Genomic DNA, 24,146 nt, shown 5'->3' on the forward strand with positions numbered 1-24,146 from the left:
TTGCCTATAGTTCTTTGTGTAGGGCTGAGGCCTTATGAGCTTTGCTTTGTCCAGTTTGACATGTTGATTGGCGTCAGCTTACTTGGTGAGAGTTTGAGGTGTAGCTTTTAATATTATTAGGAAACACAATCTTAGAGCAAACTTCTTCGTCTCTGGCTCCTTACACTACTTTCTGCCTTCCCTTCCACAGTCGTCCTGTGTCACAGGAGTGTACAGGAGTTATAGGACTGTTTAGATGCATTCCACTGGGACTGGGACACAACTGCATTTGGACTGGTTGCATCTTTTTTAAATGTTCTCCATCATTGCAAAGAGAAGTTTCCTTGATGAGGGGTGAAGACTACACTTAACTGTGGGTATAAGGACAGATGTTTGCACACTGTTGTTAGGGAGTGTGCTGCTTTAGTAGATTAGTGGCTGTAGATTCTTCTCCAGTGACCACGACTTCACTCACACCGAGTACTTAGCTATGTTTCCAGTACCAATCACAGTTTCCCTCTCGTTGATAGAATCTTAAGTCCATTAGAGAGCAGTTATTGCCCCCAAGATATGTGTGCTACCACTGCACCTGTGGTCGCTGTGCCATCCTGGTCATTGTTGTGGTTCATAGGCATCATAGCTGGGTAGGATGTTGGTTACCTCCCTTCTTTGGAAGCTTGCATGTCCCCTTCTGGTACCATAAAAGCTAGTCCTCAGATTGGGGGCATTCGGCTCAGTGTCAGCTCATGGGGCTTTGGGCTCTGATTCTGAAGTCCATGGTATCTGCAACAACTGGAATTCATCACCTTCCTCTGGAGGGCAACCAAGGGCAACAGCAGTAGACTGTATGTCTTGGGAGTCTAGGACAGCCCTGGCCAACAGCTCAAAAGAGGGTTTCTCAAGTCTGGTATCGGGGGTTTTGTTAGGTGGTCTTTGGCTATTTGAGGCAGCATCATCAGCCACATGAGAAAGATTCATTAAAATCATGTTTGTTTATACATTTATATTGTATTATAATATATTCATTATGTTATAAAATTGTATTAAATGTATGTTATATTAAAGTTGATTATATATTATAAAATGCATTACAGATTTGTATGCATGTGTACAGTTTAGAGTATGATTTCTTGTGACTTAGAACATCTTTATTGCTGTTTTCCTCATCTCCCCATTTGTTTATTTGCCTCCTTCCCACTTCCCGAAGTGCTCCCCACACCCAGATCGTTTGTATTCCACATCGCTCTTCACTACTCTGCTGAACGATCTTAATTGGTTTTTAATTTAGTTTTACACTCCAGAGTTTATTCCGCTCCCAGTCTGCAACCCCCCCCCACTACCCATTCCCCCCTCCCCGCCTGTCTCCACAAGGATGTCCCCACCCTACCCACCCCACCAGACCTCTCTAAACTTCCTGGGGCCTCCAGTCTCTTGAGGGTTAGGTGCATTTTCTCCGACTGAACCCAGATCCAGCATATGTATATGTGTTGGGGCCCTCATCTCAGCTGGTGTATGCTGCCTGGTTGGTGATAATAGTGTCTAAGAGATCTCAGGGTTCCAGGTTAATTGAGACTGCTGGTGCTCTTACAGGGTCGCCCTCCTCCTCAGTTTCCTCCAGCTTTTCTCTAATTCAGCCACAGGGGTCAGCAGCTTCTGTTCATTGGTTGAGTGCACATATCTGCATCTGACTCAGCTGCTTGTTGGGTATTTTGGAGGACAGTCATGATAGGTACCTTTTTGTGAGTGCCCCATAGCCTCAGTAAGATCTTTAAAAAAAAATTCTTTTTGCCTTTATCATGTAGAGAATAACTGTTGAGTGCAGTCTCTGATCAATGTGTAGAGAATAACTGTTGAGTGCAGTCTCTGATCAATGTGTAGAGAGTAACTGTTGAGTGCAGTCTCTGATCAATGTGTAGAAGAGAGGGTGCAGTCACTGCATAGTAAACACTGACTACTGTTGAATAAGCTGGCTGATTTCTCTCTCTCTCTTGTTAAATGCAGGGTACATTTACTTCCGGCACATGGGAAGAGCGAGCAGATGAAATTTCCTTTGCTGACTTCAGGTTTTCAGTCACTCATCACTACCTTGTACAAGAATCTCCTGATAAAGAAGGGAAGGATGAAGAATCGGAGGGTATGGGGTTTTTTGTGGGGAAGGGTCATATTTATACAATCTCTTAAGGGTCTAAGTTTTAGATATGAGTTAGTTCTCGTAACTCAGTAATACCCATAAGAGGAAAGATGTAAACCAAGCTTGAAGTAGTATGTGCTAGTACTGCATCTGAAGTAGAGGAAGAGCCACAGTGGCAGGCACTTTAAACTTGATTGAACCAGCAGGTACTGAGTGACTCGCGTGCTGAGTATTCTGCCACATCTTTGGGAATGCACGTTTCAGTAAGGAAGCTAAGGTGTGGAAGTAACGGTAAAAGGAGGTAGACAGTGATAAACGGCGTGCTACAGACAGGTGAAAATCCACTGAAATTGTGGGGGTGACCTAATCAGGAGGAGATCGGGTTGTTAGATTATTTGGAGATTGGGATAAGTAAGCTAGCCTGTGAAGGAGTGCAAGTAAAGGCAATTCGTCTGTTGATGTGTGGACCTACTTGTAGGACGTGCATTAGCATCCTGATTATCCTGATTATTAAGCAGGTTATCATTTAAACATGGCCTAAACTGTCTGGTTTTCCTAGGTAGGGATGGTATGGCACCTTTTTTGTTATATATGTTCCTGCAGACAAGAGAATGTGGCTTCTGCATTTAGAGTGAGAAAGTAGAGTGATAACAGTGGCCACAGACATACATATGAAAGATAATTATGTAGTAACACAAAACAGATGAGTTTCTTTTTGAAAGAAAGAGCAGGTGGGAAATGTTTGCATTTTGTGGGATGGTAATCAAGGACATTTGAGTTCATACTGTACTGATAAAGGAAAAAAAACATCAAAATACAGCTTGGTTGGTTTTATATTAGATTGGGCTGCCTGAGACCAGAATGCTCAGATGGGTGTTTCTGAGATAAACAGATGAAGAGGGTTGCTGTAAGAGAAGATAGTGAGGGCATTGTTGCTTGTACGGGTTGTACTATGAAGTCTCCTTTCTAGTTGTTTGTGGTCAATGCTGTAACTAATGGAGTTAGAAGAAAAATTTTAGTTAGCTTAGAGATACACACTTAAAACTGTATTACCAACAGTTGGAAGACCAAGAGCAGACTTTCATTGTTTTGGAGTTCTTTATTATTTTTTGTTAATCAGGGTTTCAAAATATTGATGCTTTTCCATTTATTTTACAATATTAGTAAAATATATAATTTGCTAAGACAAATCCTTATAACTAACAAGGATACATTTTATAAGCAAATATTTTTATGTGTTAAATTTGTTATATATTTATCAATGCATATAATGATAATTTGTATCAGTTCCTGATTATGGATCAGGATGTAAGGGCTAAACATACGTGGGTTAGAAATGAGAAATTAAGTAGAGAAAGGTTTTATAAAACTTTAAAAATGTCTAGGGTAAAAGAAAAAGCTAGTTGTAAGAGGTCACAAGGATTATTTGTCAGGAGTCTAAACTGACAATTGCTAACTGCAGTCTAGTAAGACATGCTTTTCTCAAAGCATATATAAAATCACCTAACAATTTGAGTTTAAATCGATGTGATTTTTACTCTCAAATGTTTCTGTAGATGCTATTCCTCAATCAATGCAAGATTTGCTATGTATGAATAATGACTTTCCTCCAAGAGCACATTGTCTGGTAAGATGGTACGTATCCTTTTTATTCAGATATTGTGTGTGTGTGTGTGTGTGTGTGTGTGTGTGTGTGTGTGTGTGTGTTTTGTTGTTGCTTGTTTTGAGATTGGGTTTCTCTGCATAGCCCTAGTTGTCTGAGAATTCTATATGGACAGACCATCCTGACCTCAAACTCACAGATCTGCCTGCTCTGCCCTCCAGGTGGTGGGATTAAAGGTGTGTGCGACCACACCGAGCTAATGTGTTTTTTTTTTTTTTTTTTTTTTTTTGGTTCTCTTTTTCGGAGCTGGGGACCGAACCCAGGGCCTTGCGCTTCCTAGGTAAGCGCTCTACCACTGAGCTAAATCCCCAGCCCCCGAGCTAATGTGTTTTAAGGTGAGCCCACTACCTCTAGGTTCAGTGATTGACTAGGGGACTGGCAGCGACAGCCTGCTACTAAAGCTGTTTATTATAGCTGCAGCGCAAAGCACAGTCAGCAGAGGACAGGAGTTAAAGGTTTGCTGACATAAGCTCGGAAGAAGTTTTTCTAATAAGATCCTACAGGTTTTACTCAGTTCCCTCCACAACAAAGTAACATCATCTGTTGGGAAGGCTTTTGAAAGGCTCCCTCCTCAAAGCTTTAAAGGACTTGGTCAGTAGGGATACTTTGTCTTCATGGTGTATAACAAAATTCAGACTCCCAAAAGGAAAACAGGTGTAAAATGTAACCATATTATTTGCACAAGCATTTTAAATACACTGAGTAAGTTTTTTTATCAACCAGAGAATGACGAGAACCTTCCTCAGGTCCAGAATCCCAGATGCTAACCAAGAGCCAGTTTGATAGGCATCTCTCAGGGCTACCGTCTCATGCTTCTTCTGAGCTCTTTTGCACACTGTACATCATAACACAGAGTGATACCTACTTGTAGTTCTGATGAACAGTAGAGAACACTTAGATGTCATAGATTTAGTGTGTATTACTATAAATTTAAGTAAATGTTGACTTCAAACAGCTACTTGATAAAATCAAAACCCACGTGTCTTAGTAACTGTAAATATGATGACATTAATGCAAGTGGCACCTCACGTTTGAACTTTTTCCATCTTTCTCAGTTATTCGGAGTCTCTGAACATTATTTTGGAGGGGCACATTTAGTATACTGTTTAGGGAACACAACTCAGTTGGTAGAGTGCTTAGTATGCATGAGACTCTGAGTTTGATCCATAGGATCCCATAAACCAGATGTGGTATTGCATGCTAGTAATCACAGTACTTGAGGGGTGGAAACAGGAGACCCTGTGAAAATGCTTGCTATATTGCTAGTAGTTACTGGGAGATTTTTCTCTTTTCTCTTTCCTAAAAATTAGAAAAAGAGCAGACGACCATTTGAAGATGATACATAATAAATGTGCTTGTATTTTCTTTCATTTAAAAAACGATATTTTTTTTGTTAGTTGAATTAATGTTTTATTTTTTTTCAGTTACTACTGTACTTTATTGTGTTCAACCAAATCATCATGTTACAAAAATAGCAAGCTGCCATAATAAAAAATAAGGCTCCTCTATCCAGCACCAGATAGCATCATTTTACTTTCAAGCCTTTCAAGAAATTGCACACTTGTATATAAACCAATCGAAGATGAGGATTGAGAGTTCATCTTGGTGGATTTTTCCTTTGATGAATATGAAGTGTCCTTCCTTATCTTTTTTGATGGCTTTTAATTGAAAATTGATTTTATTTGATATTAGAATGGCTACTCCAGCTTGCTTCTTCTGACCATTTGCTTGGAAAGTTGTTTTCCAGCCTTTCACTCTGAGGTAGTGTCTGTCTTTGTCTCTGAGGTGTGTTTCCTGTAGGCAGCAGAATGCAGGGTCCTCATTGCGTATCAAGTTTGTTAATCTATGTCTTTTTATTGGGGAGTTGAGGCCATTGATGTTGAGAGATATTAAGGAATAGTGATTATTGCTTCCTGTTATATTCATATTTGGATGTGAGGTTATGTTTGTGTGCTTTTCTTCTCTTTGTTTTGTTGCCAAGATGATTAGTTTCTTGCTTCTTCTAGGGTATAGCTTGCCTCCTTATGTTGGGCTTTACCCTTTATTATCCTTTGTAGTGCTGGATTTGTAGAAAGATATTGTGTAAATTTGTTTTTGTCATGGAATATCTTGGTTTCTCCATCTATGTTAATTGAGAGTTTTGCAGGATACAGTAACCTGGGCTGGCATTTGTGTTCTCTTAGGGTCTGTATGACATCTGTCCAGGATCTTCTGGCCTTCATAGTTTCTGGCGAAAAGTCTGGTGTGATTCTGATAGGTCTGCCTTTATATGTTACTTGACCTTTTTCCCTTACTGCTTTTAATATTCTTTCTTTATTTTGTGCGTTTGGTGTTTTGACAATTATGTGACGGGTGGTGTTTCTTTTCTGGTCCAATCTATTTGGAGTTCTGTAGGCTTCTTGTATGCCTATGGGTATCTCTTTTTTTAGGTTAGGGAAGTTTTCTTCTATGATTTTGTTGAAGATATTTACTGGTCCTTTGAGCTGGGAGTCTTCACTCTCTTCTATACCTATTATCCTTAGGTTTGATCTTCTCATTGAGTCCTGGATTTCCTGTATGTTTTGGACCAGTAGCTTTTTCTGCTTTACATTATCTTTGACAGTTGAGTCAATGATTTCTATGGAATCTTCTGCTCCCGAGATTCTCTCTTCCATCTCTTGTATTCTGTTGGTGAAGCTTGTATCTACAGCTCCTTGTCTTTTCTTTTGATTTTCTATGTCCAGGGTTGTTTCCATGTGTTCTTTCTTGATTGCTTCTATTTCCATTTTTAATTCCTTCAACTGTTTGATTGTGTTTTCCTGGAATTCTTTCAGGGATTTTTGCGATTCCTCTCTGTAGGCTTCTACTTGTTCTCTAAGGGAGTTCTTTATGTCTTTCTTGAAGTCCTCCAGCATCATGATCAAATATGATTTTGAAACTAGATCTTGCTTTTCTGGTGTGTTTGGATATTCCGTGTTTGCTTTGGTGGGAGAATTGGGCTCCGATGATGCCATGTAGTCTTGGTTTCTGTTGCTTGGGTTCCTGCGCTTGCCTCTCGCCATCAGATTATCTCTAGTGTTACTTTGTTCTGCTATTTCTGACCGTGGCTAGACTGTCCTATAAGCCTGTGTGTCAGGAGTGCTGTAGACCTGTTTTCCTGTTTTCTTTCAGCCAGTTATGGGGACAGAGTGTTCTGCTTTCGGGCGTGTAGTTTTTCCTCTCTACAGGTCTTCAGCTGTTCCTGTGGGCCTGTGTCTTGAGTTCACCAGGCAGGTTTCTTGCAGGGAAAAAGTTGGTCCTACCTGTGGTTCCAAGGCTCAAGTTTGCTCGTGGGGTACTGCCTAAGTCCTCTCCTCGGCGGCAGCAACTGGGAAGATCTGCGCCGCTCTTTCCGGGAGCCTCCGTGCACCAGGGTTCCAGATGATGTTTGGTGTTTTCCTCTGGTGTCTGGATGTGCACAGAGTGCAGTCTCTTCTGGTTTCCCAGGCGTGTCTGCCTCTCTGAAGGTTTAGCTCTCCCTCCCACAGGATTTGGGTGCAGAGAACTGTTTATCTGGTCTGTTTCCTTCAGGTTCCGGCTGTGTCTCAGGCGCAGGGGTCCTGCCGCTCCCGGGCCCTCCCCTATGGGAACCCAGAGGCCTTATACAGTTGCCTCTTGGGCCAGGGATGTGGGCAGGGGTGGGCAGTGTTGGTGGTCTCCTCCGCTCTGCAGCCTCAGGAGTGCCCACCTGATCAGGCGGTGAGGTCTCTCTCCCACGGGGTTTGGGAGCAGAGAGCTGCTGCGGGCCGGGATCCGCGGGTGTGGGACTTCCGGTAAACACAGGAAGTGCCCGGTCCTAGAGGAATTTTGCCTCTGTGTGTCCTGAGTTCACCAGGCAGGTTTCTTGCAGGGGAAAAGTTGGTCCTACCTGTGGTTCCAAGGCTCAAGTTTGCTCGTGGGGTACTGCCTAAGTCCTCTCCGCTGTGGCAGCAACCGGGAAGATCTGTGCCGCTCTTTCCGGGAGCCTCCGTGCACCAGGGTTCCAGATGGCGTTTGGTGTTTTCCTCTGGCATCTGGATGTGCACAGAGTGCAGTCTCTTCTGGTTTCCCAGGCGTGTCCGCCTCTCTGAAGGTTTAGCTCTCCCTCCCCTTAAAAAACGATATTTTAAAACACTGTGATCCAGACACAGACATACCAACATATGTACCTTATGTCAGTAAGCTATGACTTTGGGAAGGAAGTAGACAGTGACTCATGCATTACAGATTTGATGGAAGGTCTGTCCCACTAATACACATAGATCAAGTCAGGAAAATGTTCTTAGAAGAGCTGATAATGTACCCTGATCCTCAAGGATATATGAGAGTAAGCTTAGCTGTTTTGGTTTGAAGATGAAATGTCTACCATAGCCATTAGTCAACTGGTGGTCCAGCATTTATCTTCCATTTGTATGAATTTGGGGTTGGGGATTTAGCTCAGTGGTAGAGCGCTTGCCTAGGAAGTGCAAGGCCCTGGGTTCGGTCCCCAGCTCCGGGGGGGGGGGGACCATTTGTATGAATTTGAATCCTTCAGTACTTCATAAAAGTGGAGTATTTATCCTTTTGTGACTTACTGGCTTTTGATTTTAAGGTGTATTTATGTGCATTTATTATGTTTTAAGAGTAACTGTTCCATTGAATGATTTTGTGGGTTGGCGCATTGGGATTGTTGCTTTGTTTGGATACCAGGAACAGAAGTGCCTGCTTTTGTTCTTTTTGGTCTAGACCCTGAAGTGGGATTGCTAGGATGAGGGGTGGGTCGTTTTTAATTTAAGAAGTTATATTATTATTCTTGGAATTTCACTGTATAGTTTTGGCTGGCCTGGAACTTGCTATGTAGACCTGACTGGACGTGAACTCAGACATCCTCTTGTCTCTGAGTGTGTGCTGGCACACTGGCTGTTTGTATTAATTTTAAAACATGCATTCCGTTTCTCACCGCGGCTTTACTGCATCCTGTCCTCACCAGTAAAGCCAGATCCAGGTTAGGGCCTCGTCCTTTTCCTGTTTGATAGTGGTGATGGTGAAGTGTTTGGTGATGGCTGACTCACATGCCTTCTGCTTACTACTGATGTTCATCGTCTCTTTATGGGACTCTTTTTAAAACAGTTGTGTAATCTTTTGGGAGATGATGGCTGTCCGAATCCTTTGTTCATTAAAATAATGTAGTTGCTTAGCTGTCCGGGGCTGCACCTTTAATTCCAGCACTTTGGAGGCAGAGGCAGGTAGATCTCTGTGAGTTCTAGGTCAGCCAGTGATCTACAGTAAGACCCTGTCAGAGAAAGAGCTAGTCGTCCACGTTTTATTGTTGCTAGTTTTTGCATAAACTTTCTTGCTTTCTAATATTTATACTAGTGTTTGTTGACTTGGTGAAAGGAATAGTCCCAAGTCTCAAGCAGAGCTTGTAAGGAAATTTAAACCAATGAATTATTTTGACAGCAGTAAGAACATAATGATAGGGAAAGATGTTAAAATTTAGGGAAGGGTGTGTGTTTAGTGGAAGTCATCAGTTGATATTTAAGTTAACTCCTTAAGAAAAGATTTTGAGGAGGGGGCTGGAGAGATGGCTCAGTGCTTAAGAGCACTGACTGCTCTTCCAGAGGTCCTGAGTTCAATTCCCAGCAACCACATGGTGGCTCACAACCATCTGTAATGAGATCTGGTGCCCTCTTCCAGTGTGTAGACATACATGTAAGCAGAACACTGTATACAGAGTAAATAAATAAATCTTTTTAAAAATTTTTTTGATAGTCTCTTTTCTTTTTTTTTCTTTTTTTCCCCATCTTTATTAAATTGGGTATTTCTTTTTTTTTTTTTCAGAGCTGGGGACCGAACCCAGGGCCTTACTCTTGCTAGGCAAGCGCTCTACCACTGAGCTAAATCCCCAACCCCAAATTGGGTATTTCTTATTTACATTGCAAATGTTATTCCCTTTCCCGGTTTCCAGGACAACATCCCCCTACTCCTTTCCCTCCCCTTCTATATGGGTGTTCCCCTCCCCATCCTCCCCCCATTACCGCCCTTCCCCCAACAATCACGTTCACTGGGGGTTCAGTCTTGGCAGGACCAAGGACTTCCCCTTCCACTGGTGCTCTTACTAGGCTATTCATTGCTACCTATGAGGTTGGAGCCCAGGGTCAGTCCATGTATAGTCTTTGGGTAGTGGCTTAGTCCCTGGAAGCTCTGGTTGGTTGGCATTGTTGTTCATATGGGGTCTCAAACCCCTTCAGCTCTTTTAGTCCTTTCTCTGGTTCTTTCAACGGGGGTCCCATTCTCAGTTCAATGGTTTGCTGCAGGCATTCGCCTATGTATTTGCTGTATTCTGGCTGTGTCTCTCAGGAGAGATCTATATCCGGTTCCTGTTGGCCTGCACTTCTTTGCTTCATCCATCTTGTCTGATTGGGTGGCTGTATATGTATGGGCCACATGTGGGGCAGGCTCTGAATTGGTGTTCCTTCTGCCTCTGTTCTAAACTTTGCCTTCCTTATTCCCTCCCAAGGGTATTGTTGTTCCCCTTTTAAAGACGGAGTGAAGCATCCGCATTTTGGTTATCCTTCTTGAGTTTCATGTGTTCTGTGCATCTAGGGTAATTCAAGTATTTGGGCTAATATCCATTTATCAATGAATCCATTCCATGTGTGCTTTTCTGTGATTGGGTTACCTCACTCACGATGATATTTTCTAGTTCCATCCATTAACCTATGAATTTCATAAAGGCATTGTTTTTGATAGCTGAGTAGTACTCCATTGTGTAGATGTACCACATTTTCTGTATCCATTCCTCTGTTGAAGGGCATCTGGGTTCTGTCCAGCTTCTGGCTATTATAAATAAGACTGCTATCAACATAGAGGAGTCTTTGTTGTATGTTGGAGCATCTATTGGGTATATGCCCAAGAGAGGTATAGCTGGGTCCTCAGGTAGTTCAATGTCCAATTTTCTGAGGAACCTCCAGACTGATTTCCAGAATGGTTGTACCAGTCTGCAATCCCACCAACAATGGAGGAGTGTTCCTCTTTCTCCGCATCCTCACCAGCATCTGCTGTCGCTGGAGTTTTTGATCTTAGCCATTCTCACTGGTGTGAGGTGGAATCTCAGGGTTGTTTTGATTTGCATTTCCCTTATGATTAAAGATGTTGAACATTTCTTCAGGTGCTTCTCAGCCATTTGACATTCCTCAGCTGTGAATTCTTTGTTTAGCTCTGAACCCCATTTTTTAATAGGGTTATTTGTTTCCCTGCGGTCTAACTTTGTGAGTTTTTTGTATATTTTGGATATAAGGCCCCTATCTGTTGTAGGATAGGTAAAGATCTTTTCCCAATCTGTTGGTTGCAGTTTTGTCCTAACAACAGTGTCCTTTGCCTTACAGAAGCTTTGTAGTTTTATGAGATCCCATTTGTCGATTCTTGATCTTCGAGCATAAGCCATTGGTGTTTTGTTCAGGAAATTTTCTCCAATGCCCATGTGTGTGTTCAAGATTCTTCCCCACTTTTTCTTCTATTAGTTTAAGTGTATCTGGTTTGATGTGGAGGTCCTTGATCCACTTGGACTTAAGCTTTGTACAGGGTGATAAGCATGGATCAATCTGCATTCTTCTACATGTTGACCCCCAGTTGAACCAGCACCATTTGCTGAAAATGCTATCTTTTTTCTATTGGATGGTTTTGGCTCCTTTTCAAAAGTCAAGTGACCATAGGTTTGTGGGTTCATTTCTGGGTCTTCAATTCTATTCCATTGGTCTATCTGTCTGTCTCTGTACCAATACCATGCAGTTTTTATCACTATTGCTCTGTAATACTGCTTGAGTTCAGGGATAGTGATTCCCCCTGAAGTCCTTTTATTGTTGAGGATAGTTTTAGCTATCCTGGGTTTTTTGTTATTCCAGATGAATTTGCAAATTGTTCTGTCTAACTCTTTGAAGAATTGGATTGGTATTTTGATGGGGATTGCATTGAATCTGTAGATCGCTTTTGGTAAAATGGCCATTTTTACTATATTAATCCTGCCAATCCATGAGCATGGGAGATCTTTCCATCTTCTGAGATCTTCTTCAATTTCAGAGATCTTTAGAGGCATGAAGTCCTTATCATACAGATCTTTCACTTGCTTGGTTAAAGTCACACCAAGGTATTTTATATTATTTGGGACTATTATGAAGGGTGTCATTTCCCTAATTTCTTTCTCGGCTTGTTTCTCTTTTGTGTAGAGGAAGGCTACTGATTTATTTGACTTTATTTTATACCCAGCCACTTTGCTGAAGGTGTTTATCAGGTTTAGTAGTTCTCTGGTGGAACTTTTGGGATCACTTAAATATACTATCCTATCATCCGCAAATAGTGATATTTTGACTTCTTCCTTTCCAGTCTGTATCGCTTTGATCTCCTTTTGTTGTCTTGATTGTTCTGGCTAGGACTTCGAAAATTATATTGACTAAGTAGGGAGAGAGTGGTCAGCCTTGTCTAGTCCCTGATTTTAGTGGGTTGCTTCAAGTTTCTCTCCATTTAGTTTAATGTTAGCTACTGGTTTGGTATAAATTGCTTTCATTGTGTTTAGATATGGGCCTTGAATTCCTATTCTTTCCAGGACTTTTATCATGAAGGGTGTTGAATTTTGTGAAATGCTTTCTCAGCATCTAATGAAATGATCATGTGGTTTTTATCTTTCAGTTTGTTTATATAGTGGATTATGTTGATGGATTTCTGTATATTAAACCATCCCTGCATGGCTGGAATGAAGCCTACTTGATCATGATGGATGATTGTTTTGATGTGTTCTTGGATTCGGTTTGCAAGAATTTTATTGAGTATTTTTGCGTTGATATTCATAAGGGAAATTGGTCTGAAGTTCTCTTTCTTTGTTGGGTCTTCGTGTGGTTTAGGCATAAGAGTAATTGTGGCTTCATAGAAGGAGTTTAGTAGCGCTCCATCTGTTTCAGTTTTGTGGAATAGTTTGGATAGTATTGGTATGAGGTCTTCTATGAAGGTGTGATAGAATTCTGCACTGAACCTATCTGGACCTGGGCTCTTTTTGGTTTGGCTCTTTTAATGACTGCTTCTATTTCTTTAGGAGTTATGGGGTTGTTTAACTGGTTTATCTGTTCCTGATTTAACTTCGGTACCTGGTATCTGTCTAGGAAGTTGTCCATTTCCTCCAGACTTTTAAGTTTTCTTGAATAAAGGCTTTTGTAATAGGATTTGATGATTTTTTGAATTTCCTCTGATTCTGTTGTTATGTCTCCCTTTTCATTTCTGATTTTGTTAATTTGGACACATTCTCTGTGTCCCCTGGTTAGTCTGGGTAAGGGTTTGTCGATCTCGTTGATTTTCTCAAAGAACCAGCTTTTGGTTCTGTTGATTCTTTGTATGGTCCTTTTTGTTTCTACTTGGTTGATTTCAGCTCTGAGTTTGATTATTTCCTGCCTTCTACTCCTCCTGGGTGTATTTACTTCTTTTTCTTCTAGAGCTTTTAGGTGTGCTGTCAAGCTGCTGACACATTCTCTCTCCTATTTCTTTCTGCAGGCACTCAGAGCTATGAGTTTTCCTCTTAGCACAGCTTTCATTGTGTCCCATAAGTTTGGGTATGTTGTACCTTCATTTTCATTAAATTCTAAGAAGTCTTTAATTTCTTTATTTCTTCCTTGACCAGGTTATCATTGAGTAGAGCATTGTTCAACTTCCATGTATATGTGGACGTTCTTTCTTTATTGTTATTGAAGACCAGCTTTAGCCCATGGTGGTCTGATAGGACACATGGGATTATTTCTATCTTTGTGTATCTGTTGAGACCTGTTTTGTGCCCAATTATATGGTCAATTTTGGAGAAAGTACCACGAGGTTGTGAGAAGAGGGTATATCCTTTTGTTTTAGGATAGAATGTGCTATAAATATCTGTTAAGTCCATTTGGTTCATAACTTCTGTTAGTCTGTCTATGTCTCTGTTTAATTTCTGTTTCCATGATCTGTCCATTGATGAAAGTGGGGTGTTGAAATCTCCTACTATTATTGTGTGAGGTGCAGTGTGTGCTTTGAGCTTTAGTAAGATTTCTTTTATGTATGTAGGTGCCCTTGTATATGGAGCGTAGATGTTTAGGATTTAGAGTTCATTTTGGTGGATTTTTCCTTTGATGAATATGAAATGTCCTTCCTTATCTTTTTTGATGACTTTTGGTTGATAATCGATTTTATTCGACATTAGAATGTCAACTCCAGCTTGCTTCTTCAGACCATTTGCTTGGAAAGTTGTTTTCCAGCCTTTTACTCTGAGATAGTGTCTGTCTTTGTCTCTGAGGTGTGTTTCCTGTAGGCAGCAGAATGCAGAGTCCTCATTGCGTATCCAGTTTGTTAATCTGTGTCTTTTTATTGGGGAATTGAGTCCATTGCTTTTGAGAGATATTAAGGAATATGACCTTTTTCCCTTACTGCTCTATTCTTTCTTTGTTTTTTGCATTTGGTGTTTTGACTATTATATGACGGGAGGAGTTTATTTTGTGGTCCAATCTAGTTGGAGTTCTGTAGACTTCTTGTATGTTTTTGGGCATCTCTTTCTTTAGTTAGGGACGTTTTCTTCTATGATTTTGTTGAAGATATTTACTGGTCCTTTGAGTTTGGAGTCTTCACTCTCTTCTATCCCTATTATCCTTAGGTTTGATCTTCTCATTGAGTCCTGGATTTCCTATATGTTTTGGGCCAGTAGCTTTTTCCATTTTCCATTATCTTTGATAGTTGTGTCGATGATGTCTATGGAATCTTCTGCTCCTGAGATTCTCTCTTCTATCTCCTGTATTCTGTTGGTGATGCTTATATCTACGGCTCCTTGTCTCTTCCTTTGGTTTTCTATATCCAGGGTTGTTTCCCTTTGTGCTTTCTTTATTGCTTCTATTTCCATTTTCAATTCCTTCACCTGTTTGATTGTGTTTTCCTGTAATTCTTTCAGGGATTTTTGTGTTTCCTCTCTAAGGGCTTCTACTTGTTTACCTGTGTTTTCCTGCGTTTCTCTAAGGGAGTTCTTTATGTCTTTCTTAAAGTCCTCCATCATCATGATCAAATGTAATTTTAAATCTAGATCTTGCTTTTCTGGTGTGTTTTGATATTCAGTGTTTGCTTTGGCGGGAGAATTGGGCTCTGATGATGCCATGTAGTCTTGGTTTCTGTTCCTTGGGTTCCTGCGCTTGCCTCTCGCCATCAGGTTGTCTCTGGTGTTACATTGTTGTGCTATTTCTGACAGTGGCTTGACCGTCCCATAGGCCCGTGTGTCAGGAGTGCTGTAGACCTGTTTTCCTGTTTTCTTTCAGCCAGTTATGGGAACAGAGTGTTACGTTTTCAGGCGTGTAGTCATTCCTCTCTACTGGTCTTCAGCTGTTCCTGTGGGCATGTGTCCTGAGTCCACCAGGCAGGTCACTTGGAGCACAAAAGTTGGTCTTACCTCTGGTCTCGGGCCTGAAGTTGCTCCTCAGGGCTGGGTTTCTACTCTCCGTGAGGGTAGCAACCAGAAGGGCCTGCCCCTACTTCTGGGTCCCTGTGCACAGGGGGCCCTGATGTTGCTAGGTGTTTTCCCCTAGAGTCAGAAATGTAGAGCAATTCTGCTTTAAAGAAATGCAGAGAGTAGTCTCCTCTGGTTTTCCAGGCATATTTGCCCCTCTGAAGGTCTAGCTCTCCCTCCCACGGGATTTGGGTGCAGGGAGCTGTTTGACCAGGTCTGTTCAGATCTGCGTGCGGTCTGGACCACAGGGCTTCTGCAGCTTGAGTGTCCCTATCTTCCTGTTCCCAGAGACCCTATACAGTTTCTTCTTGGGCCAGGGATGTGGGCAAAGGTGGGCAGAAGTGGCAGTCTCTCCTTCCTTGTAGTCTCAGAATTACCCATGTCTGGGTGATGAGTTCTCTCTCCCACAGGGTTTGGGAGCAGGGAACTGTTGACTGGGTTCAGCAAGGTTCAGGTGCCAACAATAAATCTTTTTTAAAGAAGGAGGAGGGAGTGGGTGGGTGGGTGGGTGGGTGGGTGAGCACTGTTATAGAAGGACGGGGAGGGGAAACCAGGAAAGGGAATAACATTTGAAATGTAAATAAAAATATCTAATAAAGAAAAAAAGATTTGGATTTGGACATTTAGTGATGGTGTGTGTGTGTGTGTGTGTGTGTGTGTGTGTGTGTGTGTGTGCGTGCTTCAAACAGAAAATAATGCATAGAGTGTAGAAGAAAATAAAAAACCTTTTACTTAGGCACCACCATTGTATTAAGTCAAAAGGGTTATTTGGCAGCAGGTATCAGTGTCATGAAGGCAGATGTTCTTGTTTTTCTGGAACTTAACTTCCAGGAATGTACTGTACAGGTAATATTTGTTGAATTTGCCCATTAAGTTATTTCAACACCAGCACCCTGGGAGCAGAGCTGGTCAGAAGAGATTGGTCCGTGATAGTTAGGAACAGATGGAACATTTCTGGAAGAACACCAGGAAACTTGTTTTCTTCCAAGGATAATTCATTCATATCCTGGGTTCTTCTAGTTATCTGCTGCTGCCTTTATATGGTGAATCTTGATGTTGTGTGTCAGAGGGTGGAGGTGAGCTGAGGAGTGACAAATGTTGCTCATGCTTCTTTGGGGGAACCCTCAAACTCTGTCAGAGTCACAGTAGCATCTAAACAGTAAACGGTGGGATAGAGTGTAGGGAAAACATTTTTGTTTGGTTTGCTTTTTGTTTTTTATTGAGAGGATTTATTAGAATAGGCTTATAATATAGTCTGTGTCTCAGCGGTTCCAATCTGGTGATCAAGGTAGAGTTTTTATATACTGCATTCCAAGGGATTTCTTGGGAAAGTTTGTTAAAAGCAGGATTTATGACTACACATGCAGAGACTAAGTTAAAATAGGCAAGTCACGTGAGTAATGCTGTTCATAAATTATTTTCTTTATTTAAAAATTATTAAAATTCACTTAAGAGTATCGAGGAGATGAGTTGGGCAGAAATACCACCACGTTGGCCTTAAATTATTACTATATTCTGAAATTTAGGCAGCAGGGGCTGGAGCAGTAGCTCAGCTGTTAAGAGCACTAGCTGTTCTTCTAGAGGACCTGGGTTTGATACCCAGCAACCACAAGTGGCTTACAACATCAGAAACATCAGTTTCAGGGGATCCAGTACCCTCTTCTGGCCTGTGTTAGCACCAGGTATGCATGTGATGCATGGACATACATGCAGGCAAATCACTCATACACATGCAGAGACACGAATATATGGCTTTAATGACTTGGCAAATAAATGAGAAAATGCCACTGTTGTAGATACCATAGCAAGAGGAAGCTATATCCTAATGGTGTTATAACCCATGCCTAATCTGTGTCTTTGAGTAAAGGAATACAAGAAATCTTTAGGATACTTTATGTTGGTATCTCAACATAGTACATAACATACACATCAGGGCTGGTAATTATTTCCCTGACATTCAGGTAGTCTAGCTTATTTTCTACATTGCTGGACATAGTACTGCCAGTAAACTGGAGCTTTATTTGTGTTGTGGGGTGTGTGTGTGTGTGTGTGTGTGTGTGTGTGTGTGTGTGTGTGTCTGTCTGTCTGTCTGTCTGTCTGTGTCATGTGTCATGTGTTATGGTGTCCTTGTGGATGTTAGAAGAGAGCTTTGTTGAGTTGGTTTTCTTTATTTTTATGAGGTTCTGCGGATTGGACTTAGGTTGTGAGGCTTGTGTAACAAGAACCTTCTTACTAGCCTTGTAAGCTGATTTCTAAGACAAAATTATTATTTAATGCTTACTATAATTTCATATAATTACTATGACTTCATTTCTAGTGAATAGAGGGGATGAAAAAGATGGAAAAAGAAAAGTCAGGGCCTGGGGTTGGCTCAGTGATAGAGCAATTACCTAGCAAGCATGAGATCCTGTTTTTGACTCCTAATCCTCCAGGGAGAAAAAAGAAAAAGAAATTCAGGCTCAGTGAGTAAAAATGCTTGTGACATAATCCTGACAACCTAAATTCAATCCCTGGAACCCACTCACACAAGTTATCCTTTGGCCCTCAACTCACATGTGCTCTGTGGCACAGGCATGACCACACTCACATATACATACTGGATTTTTTTTTTAATAAAGTTTCAAATGTAAATGCGTGTAGTTGCCATGTGGGATGGGAATAGGGGGAAGTAAAATGTCTAATAACACAGATTTGGCTTAAATTTCCTGTAGGGAAACTTTTCAAATAATGGCTGTCTTTTCTGGGGCCATTGTGTCTTGAAGGTATGGCCTGCGTGAGTTTGTGGTGATTGCCCCTGCTGCACACAGTGACGCGGTTCTCAGTGAGTCCAAGTGTAACCTCCTCCTCAGTTCCATCTCTATTGCCCTGGGAAACACCGGCTGGTAGGTACACTTCACACATGTTCAAGTGTGTTAAATTCTTGTAGTGTAATTCAGCACGGTTATTAACTGTTCTTTTTTCCTATAATGAAGAATTTAGTACCTACCTTTGTACATTATTGTACTAGAATTTGGTGTGTGAGGATGAAATTAGAGCTGTGTGTGGTAGAGCAGTCTTTAATCCTAGTACTCAAGAGGCCTGGGCAAGAGGATCACACATTTAAGGCCGGCCTGGGCTGCACGTGAAACCTTGTTTCAAAAGAAAAATAAACCAGGAATCCCAAAAGGAGTATAATTAATTAAAAAACCCATTGGGAGGTCATTCCTAAAGAAAATAAATCCAATGTTCTTTGTATTTCAAATGAGGGATGAATTTTGCTACAAAGTCCAATTTAAAAATTTGTAAAGTATTAGACATTATTTTGGGATTAAATTTTCAATGAGTTGTTTTTAATGTATTTTTGTGACCCTCCCCTCTTCTGTTTTGTTTTGTTGTGGTTTGTGTGTGTGTGTTTGTTTACAGAGTGTGTTGTGGTCTCACTCTGTAAGCCTGGGTGATCTGGAACACTGACCAGGCCAGTCTCAAACTCACGTAGATCTGCCTGTCTCTTCTCCCTTCAGTGCTTGGATTAAAGCGCGTGCCACCATGCTCAGCAACTCTCTGTCCTTAGGTATAAGTATTTAAGAACATGAAGTTAGCTTTACCCATTCGGCTACTTTGAGTTGTATTTCCTTTGTGTATCAGATGGATCAGGAGACTCTTACTGTAAATTTACTGGTGGAGAAATTGATGCACTAGAGTGCCCTAAGGAATATTTTAGACTTTTTAAATTTTTGTTATGTTTTGGTAACATAAGCTTAGCTTTCTTTCCTTCCTTTTTTTTGGGGGGGGGTAATTTTTAAATGAAGTTTATTCAGTCACTTTACAAATCATTCAGTTGGCTTGTGTTTGGCACGATGAGATAGAAAAGTAACATTTGGCATGCATGTGACTTTTGGGATCAAGAAAATGATTAAGTATTTAAGGATTATATTTCTTTTTTTTTTTTTTTAATTAACTTGAGTATTTCTTATTTACATTTCGAGTGTTATTCCCTTTCCTGGTTTACAGGCCAACATCCCCCTAACCCCTCCCCCTCCCCTTCTTTATAGGTGTTCCCCTCCCCATCCTCCCCCCCCCCCCCATTGCTGCCCTCCCCCCAGCAATCACGTTCACTGGGGGTTCAGTCTTAGCAGGACCCAGGGCTTCCCCTTACACTTAAGCTTAGCTTTCAGTTGGTGGAGCCAACTTTCCGGTTATTTCCTCCTATGAAAAAACTGACAAAGCTGTATTTTCAAAGGAGTATTATAACTTGGGCATGTATTTTATAGCCTTTCCTTGAAATTTACCGTATTTGTGTTCTAGAAACACCATAGATGTTATGTTTTATCAGCCATTGTTCCTAAGGGGAAGTGCATAGGTTCTCATGAGGTTTTGGTCAGATTCTTACCAACTCTATACTTTATGAGTTATATGTATGGTAGATGTATTATTGATACACTGAGACTGAGCTCAGCAGCCAACTCAGGAAAGCTTGTAACTTGTGTTGGATTGAGTCATTTTTACACACGTCTGCTGTCTGTAGACAGATTACAGCCTTCTGGGTCTTAGAAACATGGCTTTCAGATCCACTTGACCATCAAAGGACACTCTCTTATGGTGTGAGAGTTGTGACAGGAAGGCGCCCATTACCTAGTTTGAGTTCATCTGAAACAGTAACTTAGAGACTCGAATCTTTCTTCTCTGCAGAGCTGCACATAAGTCTGTACTGCTAGTATTGTTTTGTGGGTTACAGATGTACTTTAGTGGGTGGGCTGAAGCAGAAACCTGTGAATAGTGAGAATTAGTTCTACTATTCTCACTTATTATTAGTTCTACTTATTCTCACTTTCAAATGGTAAGGAAAGAAAGACTTCCCCGCCGAGCTGGTGAGAGTTTTCTTGCTAAAGTGCAGTAAGCTTCATCAACTTGTTAGGATAAGGAGAGGAGAAACCTAATGTATCTTTGTAGTAAATGAGAATCTGTGTTTAAACATTTTCTTTCTGTAGAAACGGAAAATACTGAAATTAAAATAGCAGGGACAGTTTTGAGGTTTAGGATTATTTCCTGTTTAATGTTGAGCTTGATTTCTGGTCCTTTTTACCCGTATTCTACAGCCAGGTACCGCTGTTTGTCCAGATACATCACAAATGGCGCCGAATGTACATGGGAGAATGCCAAGGTCCAGGCGTCCGAACTGACTTTGAAATGGTTCATCTTCGAAAGGTGCCAAATCAGTACACTCATTTGTCAGGTCTGCTGGACATCTTCAAATCAAAAATCGTGAGTTGTATTGTCAGTCTTATTTGGAATACAGATAAAAGTAGCAGTCTGGCAATTTGATCATGTAGAAATTTTCTAATATCAATAACGTAATAAATTATAATCAAACTTGATTAGCAAATTGAACTCAACTATGTAAATAAAATTATTATTTTATGTATTAGTTAAAGAAAATTAACTGAAGAGTTGGAGAGAGAGTGCAGCAGTTCTTCCAGAGGACCTGCGTTCCATTCCAGCACCCACGTGGGGCCTCTCAGCTTTTTGTAACTGCAATTCCAGGGGCTCCAGTGTCCTCGTGTGATCTCCGAGGGCACCAGACACACACATGGTGCACAGATATACATGCAGCAAAACCCTATAAACCTAAAATATAAAAAGAATAGAAAAATTAATTGAGAAATAAAAACAACCAACTGATATTAAACGTGTCTTTAGTGTGACCCACTGAGAAAGACTCATCTGAGTAGTGCTTCTGTCCGGATATTTAACTAAATAAAAATGTGTAAAAGCAACCGTTTATTTCCAAATCGAGCCTTTTAAACAAAGTAATTAGTATGGACTCATGAAAGTAAAGCTGTAGGTGTGTAGATTAAAGAAGATGAATAAGAGGTGGCTGCCACGTGCAGTGGATGGTTTTTCTGTGCTCAGAGCAGAACAGACAAAAAAGACCTGGCTTGGGATTGTTGGGATAGTGTTAATGTGTACGGAGTATTTTAAATTAGTGTTGATGTTAAACTTCTTGTGTTAATCATTACAGCTGCATAGGAAAACATCCTTCTTAAGTCATAAATGAGGTATTTAGAAGTGAACTGCCTTGATGATTACACATTTTAAAGGATTCAGGAAAAAAATATATACATGTAGAGGGGAGGGTTCTGTGCCACAGAACTTGGTAAAAGTCATGAGAGTGTAGATTATATTCATTTTCCAACTCTTCTGAAGGTTTTACTGTTTTAAAAAGGAATCTCTCCTTTTTAATAGGCATTTTGTGTTAGGATTAGAACTGCATTAGAAAACATGGGACAGAGATTTGGCTTAGTAGTAGGAAGGGAGCAAGTGCGCTTGCCTAGCATGCCTGAACTGCCTTGTTCCTTCTCCAGTTCTGGAAGGGAAGAAGGGCAGGCTGGCTCAAGACCTTTCACCCTGAGTGGTTTGAATGAGAATGGTCCCTGTGGGCTCCTCCTGTGTTGGATTGCTTGGTCATCCCCAGTTCGTGGGCTGTTTGAGAGGAGTTAGGAGGTGTCTTGGTGGAGGTGTGTCACTGGAGGTGGGCTTTGAGGTTCTAGAAACCCATGCCAGGCAGTGTCTTCTTCCATTCTCTGCCTGCTGCCTGTAGGCCAGGGTGTAAAGCTCTCAGCCAGGGCTGGGGCTCTAGTGCCATGCTGGCCAGCCTGCTGCCGTGGTTCCCTGCCATGAAGTCCACAACTAACTCTCTGGAAGTGTAGGCAAGCCCCAGCTCCTTGCCTCCCTTTATAGGTTGCCTTTGTCATGGTGTGTCTTCCCAGCAGTAGAGCAGTGACTGAGAACATTCCCAGTTTATAAAAAGGGAGCTTGGAAGGAGGGAGGCTGCATGGCCAGCCCAACACAGAAATCTATTTTAAATATCAGGATAGGAATTTCAAAGTTAAGTCTTCCTTTTATCACTTAGTTTTTCTTAACATAATTTCTCATGACTGTTTCAATTGAAAACAGTCTTGGAAACATTTGATGTCTCTAGTAACTTTCTTTTCCTAAGTGTTCTGGGCTCTGAAATCCATACTGTCTAATTCTACATCCAACATCATGGGAGTTTTCTGAATAACCCAGCTTTGTGTTGACTTCTGTTCATTTCCTTTTTTTTTTTTTTTTTAATCATCAGAAGTGTTTATTTAGTGTTTTGTGAAATTTCTGGTTTGATTCCAGTATTGATTATTCCTTCCTTTTTAGTTTTTCTAAAACAGTTTCTCTGGCTGTCCTGGATTTGCTTTGTAGACCTGACTGGCTTTGAACTCAGAGCTCCGCCTGCCTCTGCCTTCTAAGTGCTGGGATTAAAGACCTACCTCCCCATGCCTGGCTCCTTATCCTTTTTTAATGAACAGAAGTAGTTCCTTTTTTTTTTTTTTAACTAAAACTTTATTGTAAAAAAAACCTTCAAACAATCTTACTCCTTTTAAGGAGTATTAATGAACATTTTCAGATATTTTTGTCTTTCCTCTGTGTATGTAGCTCAGCCTTTCTTTTTGGAAACTTCTGTGTTACAGAGTCTGTCTTGATGTGTGAAACCTAACTTAAATTTTGGCTCTCAGTTGTTGTTGTTTTAAATGAAAAGCACCTCCCAGTCTTCCAAAATTTTACAGAACTCTTGATGGTCGGCTTCTCTCCACGTTCACCTGAGAAAATTGAATTTAAGGCAATTGAGGATTACTTTTGATACTGTAAAGTGTTCTATATAGTTAAAGCTATCCACATCTTTATAAGATTACCTTTTAAAGGTCATCTGTTGGAGGAATAGCTTTCATTTCATAGAGTGCTAGCTTTTAGTAGAGGCTTCTTGTTGCTGGGTCCAGTTTTGCCATTTGCCATCACATAAAGTACACGTTTAAATCTCTTCCACCATACTTCTAAATATTTGAACCTTCTTAGCACTTTCCTTTTCCATTTTAACATTCTTAGTTATTTCATGTTCCTTATAGATCATGGTTTTATAATTTAATCGCTAATTTGGGTATTTGTTTTAGGACTATACTTTTTGCCTATTCTTTTGAGAATAAGAGTTTTATTGTGGGCCCAGAGAGGTGTCTCCATGATTAAGAGCATGGTCTGCTCTCAGAGGACCTGGGTTCAATTCCCAGCACCTACATTGTGGCTCACAACCATCTATAACACCAATTCCAGGGGATCTGACACCTCCTTTCTGGCCTTCACAGGTACCAGGCTCTCAAGTGTCACATAGTTGTTCATTTATGAGGAAAGCACCCATACACAGAAAATAAGACAAATGAAAATTTTTGAAATTAAGTTTTATTTTGCAATTTTAACTTTTCTAGACATTGTGTGTGTTAGTTTTACAAACTCAAGATTGCTCTCTCTAGAGCACTATAGAACCAGGTCTTCAAGAAGTGGATGGAGCTTCTTGCTCTGCTGATATTGGAAGTGTTGTCTATATGATCTTGGAATTTGAGTTTCTTTGCTCAAGCTATGAGGATGACAGGTTTCCCCTCACAGAGTTCTTTTTCAGGCATATAGCTAATGTGCCTACCAGCTCTGGTTTCTGTGGAAAGGTATGAGGTGCCCTTGTTGTGCTCAAGACTTTGGCATCTTACGTTTATTTTTTTAAACATTAAACATTATTTATTTTTTATTACACTTATTTTGTATATGTGCATACAAATTGGATTCAGATCATTAGAATTGGTGGCAAGTGCCTTTACCCACTAAGCCATCTTTCCAGGGCCTTGGTCCTTTATTTAATGTCATCTGTAATCCCTCAGTCTGTCTTCATTTACACTGTCAGATTGTAGCAGTCATGTGCTGTGAGCCCCAGGTAGCCCCTTAAGTTTTCTCAGAATGCCTGTTCTAGGACCTACAAACATATCTGTGCCATGTTTGCTCCTTATTCTTTCAGATATTTCATTCTACATCTACCTGTACTGCTTTGGGACTGGGGCACTTCCGTCTCA

At 40.8% G+C, this 24,146-nt stretch overlaps 1 protein-coding gene across 2 annotated transcripts in view; it reads left to right on the top strand.

Moving 5' to 3' along the window:
* Rab3gap1 (RAB3 GTPase activating protein catalytic subunit 1) overlaps positions 1-24,146 on the top strand; it is a 73,923-nt gene that overhangs the window by 13,410 nt on the left and 36,367 nt on the right. For both annotated transcript variants that reach the window (NM_001402314.1, NM_001402216.2), the window contains 4 exon segments: positions 1,981-2,113; positions 3,667-3,745; positions 18,009-18,128; positions 20,322-20,487. In NM_001402314.1, the coding sequence (NP_001389243.1) occupies positions 1,981-2,113; positions 3,667-3,745; positions 18,009-18,128; positions 20,322-20,487 (498 nt within the window).

This window comes from Rattus norvegicus, chromosome 13, assembly GCF_021556685.1.
Source record: "Rattus norvegicus strain SHRSP/BbbUtx chromosome 13, alternate assembly SHRSP_T2T, whole genome shotgun sequence".
NCBI classification, from domain to species: Eukaryota; Metazoa; Chordata; class Mammalia; order Rodentia; family Muridae; genus Rattus; species Rattus norvegicus.